Here is a 1,666-nt window from a genome sequence, read left to right on the forward strand (position 1 = left end):
CGCCCCCAGCACCCCCACTCCCAGGTGAGGATGGGGGGGGGGTGTCCCTACAGCATCCCCAAAACTGGGGCATCCCAGAGCTGGGCTTCCCAGGGCATCCCCGGGAAGGGCTGGGGCTCCAAAACCAGGGTGTCCCTGGTGCTGGGACACTCCCGAGGCTGGGGGGTCCCCAAAACAGGGCCATCCCTGCTAGGGCACGGTCTCACCCTCTCCGTCCTCTGCAGGCAAGTGCCCCCCAGCCCCGCCGCTGCCCGGGGCTTCGCCTTCCATCGCCCTCACCGTCGGGCTCTCGGGTAGGTGTGGAGGGTGCAGGGACTGTGGGGACAGGGATGGCATGGGGACAGGGCCAGAGAGGGGGCAGGGACCATGGGGATGGGGACAAGGGGTGTGCAGGGACCACAGGGATGGTGCAGGGACTGTGGGGACAAGGACAGGAAGGGGACAGGGTCCATAGGGAACATGGGGATGGGGACAGAGAGGGTGCAGGGGCCATGGGGACAGGGAGGGTGTGTGGACCATGAGGATGGGGACGGGGGATGGGGGGGGAGGGCAGGGGTACCATGGGAACAGGGACGGTGATAGGACTGTGGGGATAGGGACAGAGAGGGTGTGGGGACTGTGGGGACCATGGGGACAGGGAGGGCATGGGGACTGTGGGGATGGGGACAGGGAGGGTGCGGGGACCATGGGGATGGGGACAGTGCAGGGAGCATGGGGACAGGTACAAGGAGGGTGTGGGGATTGTGGGGATGGGGACAGAGAGGGTGCAGGGATGGGGACAGAGAGGGTGCAGGGACCGTGGGGACAGGAAGGGCATCGGGTCCCTTGGGACAGGGAGGGTGTGGAGACCATGTGGACAGGGATGGGGAGGGTGCAGGGACAGGACAGTGCAGGGAGCATGGGGACAGAGAGGGCATAAGGATCGTGGGGATGGGGACAGGGAGGGTGTGGAGACAGGGGACAGAGAAAGGGGAAGGGTTGCAGGCACTAGGGTGTTGGGGTTGTAATGGCCCAGGGACAGGTGCAAGGACCATGTGGCATGGGGATGGGGTGCCCCAGGGGATGGTGACAGCTTGGGGCTGATGCAGCAGGCTGTGTCCCCCTGCCCCAGCGGGGGGCTGAGCCGGCTCCTGCCCTGCTGGCAGCCTTCCAGATCAAGAAGCCTATCAAGACCAAGTTCCGACTGCCCGTCTTCAACTGGACGGCGCTGAAGCCCAACCAGATCAGTGGGACAGTGTTCAGCGAGCTGGACGATGAGCGGGTGCTGGAGGTGAAGCCGGGACCTGGGGGGGGGTGGGTCCCGCTGCTGCCACCTCTGAGCCCCCCTGCCTCATCCCACCAGGACCTTGACCTGGAGCGCTTCGAGGAGCTCTTCAAGACCAAGGCGCAGGGTCCGTCCCTCGACCTCGTCTGTGCCAAGAACAAGGCGTCGCAGAAGGTGGCCAGCAAGGTGACGCTGCTGGAGGCCAACCGGGCCAAGAACCTGGCCATCACCCTGCGCAAGGCGGGCCGCAGTGCCGAGGAGATCTGCAGGGCCATCCACACGTATGTGTCCCCACACTGGAGGGCTGGCTGGGGTGTGGGGGGGTCCCTGGCAGGGTGCAGGGGGGCTGGTGGGGATGCAGGGGGACTGGTTGGGATGCAGGGGGGTTAGGCGAGGTGGAGG

General features: G+C 66.4%; 1 protein-coding gene across 1 annotated transcript in view; it reads left to right on the forward strand.

Annotated features, from left to right (window-relative positions):
* The window catches only part of FMNL3 (formin-like 3), a 23,540-nt gene that overhangs the window by 18,545 nt on the left and 3,329 nt on the right, over nucleotides 1-1,666 (forward strand). The window contains exons 13-15 of the mRNA XM_009883199.1: nucleotides 225-293; nucleotides 1,146-1,270; nucleotides 1,343-1,545. Of these exons, the coding sequence (XP_009881501.1) occupies nucleotides 225-293; nucleotides 1,146-1,270; nucleotides 1,343-1,545 (397 nt within the window). The remainder of the gene's footprint in view (nucleotides 1-224; nucleotides 294-1,145; nucleotides 1,271-1,342; nucleotides 1,546-1,666) is intronic.

Source organism: Charadrius vociferus, unplaced genomic scaffold, assembly GCF_000708025.1.
Source record: "Charadrius vociferus isolate BGI_N301 unplaced genomic scaffold, ASM70802v2 scaffold564, whole genome shotgun sequence".
Classification (NCBI taxonomy): Eukaryota; Metazoa; Chordata; class Aves; order Charadriiformes; family Charadriidae; genus Charadrius; species Charadrius vociferus.